This window comes from Cynoglossus semilaevis, chromosome 11 (assembly GCF_000523025.1).
Source record: "Cynoglossus semilaevis isolate Cse_v1.0 chromosome 11, Cse_v1.0, whole genome shotgun sequence".
NCBI lineage: Eukaryota > Metazoa > Chordata > Actinopteri > Pleuronectiformes > Cynoglossidae > Cynoglossus > Cynoglossus semilaevis.
Window position 1 is genome coordinate 3,744,421 of NC_024317.1, and position 3,173 is coordinate 3,747,593.

The following is a 3,173-nucleotide window of genomic DNA, read 5'->3' on the forward strand; positions in this document are numbered from 1 at the left end:
TGCTGACCTTCATCAGGGTGCCCTCCTTCACAAAGACCTGCATTAAATGACACATGAATGTACACAATAATCAAATCAAACTAAAAAAAAACACAGGAATTATTATTTTTTTATTAAAAAAAAGAGAGTTAAAAATATGGATTTAGGCAAAGTAGAACAGTGACGGTGAATATATAGGAAAATACAAAATACACGTAGAATGCATGGCCTGTAATGGCGTTTATTTTTTAATTTAAACCTGACATTTACTGATTAGAATCATAGCTATTTGCCTAAAAGAATGACATTATACAGGGTTTAAAAAAAGTCCATGAAGGGACTCGTAATGTGTACTGGTGAAGGCAGCAGATTAAAGTCAAACTTTTTAAATTTTGGAATGATGATTAAATGTAATATCTGTTTGTTTTGGTAAACAACAAACTAGTAGTTAAAAAGTGAGGGTGTGGTTCTGTCAGCTGCAGGGTGGTGTAAAGGGCAGACTGGGTGGATTTGCTGCCTCAGACACAAACAATGGTGTTATCAGTGACCTACCCTGCCAGGCTGCAGCAGGTCCCTCTGCCCGTGAACACTGAACTCTATGTTGACTAGACGCAACAAGTTCTCCTGAGACGCAGAGACAAAACAGAAGGAGAAGAAGAAAGATTACAGGAGGACTGAGACGGCAACAACAGAGACCAGACGAAAGAGCACAAACAAAAACACAAAGTGTTTTCCACTTGACTAATTCCATTCAACAACATCTCTATGTGGTCACGTCTGGCAGAATGGGAAATGTCTTTATGTAGAATTGTATCTATGACAGTGAACGTCACACCAGTGACAGAGTTCATCCTGAAGGGACTGAGAGTCTCAGTATGGAACCTAAAAACATTTAATATTCTCACTCTAGACTCTAAAGATATTTATAAAAATGATGTAGGAAACTGGGTGGGAATATTAGAAACAAGACGCAAAAGTTCTACCAACAAAGTTTTTAGTAATTTCCCGTTTTAGTTGTAGTTAAAGGTGTTAATTAAACACTTAATAAATGTTCTAATGGGGGGAGTGAAGAGACTAATTTTCACCGTAACTACTGTAACTACTGTAACTACTGTAACTACTGTAACTACTCCATAATTGATTATTATTTATTCAAGTGACAAATACTGTTCATTGCTGTGCAATAAAAAAAGTCAGGCTAAGAAACTCTATAACATTATTATAAGGCAAATGCTTTTAAAGCTCCCACCGGCCACACAAAATAACTTGGCGGTCCACATTTGGCCCACGGGCCTTGAGTTTGATTCTTATGGAAATTTATTTTTTCAAATGACATCCAGTTTCTGTGTCTTCGTCTGACGAGTCTGTCCTCCATCAACCCCTCTTAAATACATATTTTCTGAAATGTGTGTGTGTGTGTTCACATCAAACTTACTCCATCTTTGATACTGTCATTTACTTGATCTTCAATGTCAGACACTATGGCTACAGCAGCTGAAAGAGACAGACGTCAAGACATCAGTGAACACACCAGGACATCACTGTGATGTGTCTCCAAACGTTAACGTCTGCAAGTCCAGACGGGAGCGCTCTTATCGCTGATGCATTTAGAGATAGTGTTGCAGCAGCAACGTGCCTTGTCCTGAACTACACAGAAGAGCGCGGGAATTTACGAAGAGACCGAGATGGTCTCCGTCATGACCGTCCGTCCAGGTCAGATGAACAATTATGAATTTGTAGTAAAATCACATCACAACAGTCAAAGTCTAGTAAAGGCCTCCTGGGGGCAGCACTGAGCAGAGCGTCTTCACTCTACCTTGGGTTTCCTCGTACTCCTTGGAATCAGGGGAGAGGTTGTTGAGGTAATCTGTGAGTGAAATACATCAAATAAATACACGAGAAGGTGAACGATGTCAGGACGTTTCGTCTTCATGACGTTTACTCACCCGTGAGGAGCATGCGGTACTGAGCGACTCGAACGATGACCTGTAGGAGCTGCTGTTTGACAGAATGATGTTGTTCCCCAGCCGGACTCTGCTGCAGACACAAACACAGCAAAGTCCAGTTGGAATGTCTTTATGAGACCAGAGAATTACATGGGCAGGTGTGTTACTCTACGTCTGGGGTCATGACCTGTTTGAAACTACATGGGCAGGGTACGTCTGGGGTCATGACCTGTTTGAAACTGAGAGCTACTTCAAAGGCACTTAGTACCGTATGTTCCAGACTATAAGTCGCACTTTTTTTCATCCTTAGACTGGGTTTTAGACTTACACTCAGATGCGACTTATATATTAAAACATTGTTTCCCAAAGACTGGGTCGCAACCCTCAGGTGGGTCGCAAGAGTTTTCTTTTGGGTCGTATCGCATCATGTTTCTCAGGAGTTTACGGATAATGTCTATTGACTTGGGTAACGAAGGTTTGTGACTTTTAAAAGTCATGACCTACTCAGATTTTGGTGAAGAGGTTAAGTCCCAGATCGAGGGATTTCTTTATGGCCATGGATATTCCACAACAAAAACCAGAAAGACAAGCAAATGTGTGTGTGAGAGGGGGGCAATAAAGCTCTTCCCACCCACAGGGGTGAAATTTTCAGTTTATTGTTAATTTGTAGGTTTTTCCACCAAAGTGCTAACAGTGTTTCCTGAGGGAACCGTGAAGTTCTGTAATTTTAATTTAGAAAAAAACAAACAAATTCAAATTCAAACCAACGAGTCAGTCAAACTATGTAGTTCGTTATTGATTTATTTACAAGAAGCCTTGTCTGGCTAACATTTCCAATCCAACACTAGAGAGCGACACTGAGCAGATGCCGCCGTTGTATTGTCAACATCGCTTCGTTTTTATCTTTATAAACTATAAAGAAGACAACATCTTTTTTAAGTTGTCTCAGGACGTAATAAAAAAAAGTCTTTGTTTCAGTCAAACTAATTATAACCTTCAGTTTAAGTGCTTCAAACAGCTGCTGGGATTCACAAACTACCTTCATTTTCTGCGTTCCTCTGTTTTAACAGATCTGTCCAGCTCCGCATCATCGCTCCTCTGAGTGGCTCGTGCCAAACATTTCAGTTTCTGACTCGTAACATTTCAACTCTTTATGTTTCCTCTGTGTGCCGTAAATATTTCTGTGTATTTTAACAGCAAAGAACACAGTCGGGTTTCTGCTTTTAATTAGATCATTTCACTTATCTA

The 3,173-nt window shown here is 40.1% G+C and overlaps 1 protein-coding gene across 1 annotated transcript in view; it reads right to left on the reverse strand.

The window, feature by feature from the left end:
• Positions 1–3,173, reverse strand: part of LOC103385937 (FYVE, RhoGEF and PH domain-containing protein 5-like) — an 18,258-nt gene that overhangs the window by 5,159 nt on the left and 9,926 nt on the right. Inside the window, 5 exon segments of the mRNA XM_017036331.2 lie at positions 1–37; positions 532–603; positions 1,415–1,473; positions 1,796–1,846; positions 1,926–2,016. The exon segment at positions 1–37 is cut by the window's left edge and continues 8 nt beyond it. Of these exon segments, the coding sequence (XP_016891820.1) occupies positions 1–37; positions 532–603; positions 1,415–1,473; positions 1,796–1,846; positions 1,926–2,016 (310 nt within the window).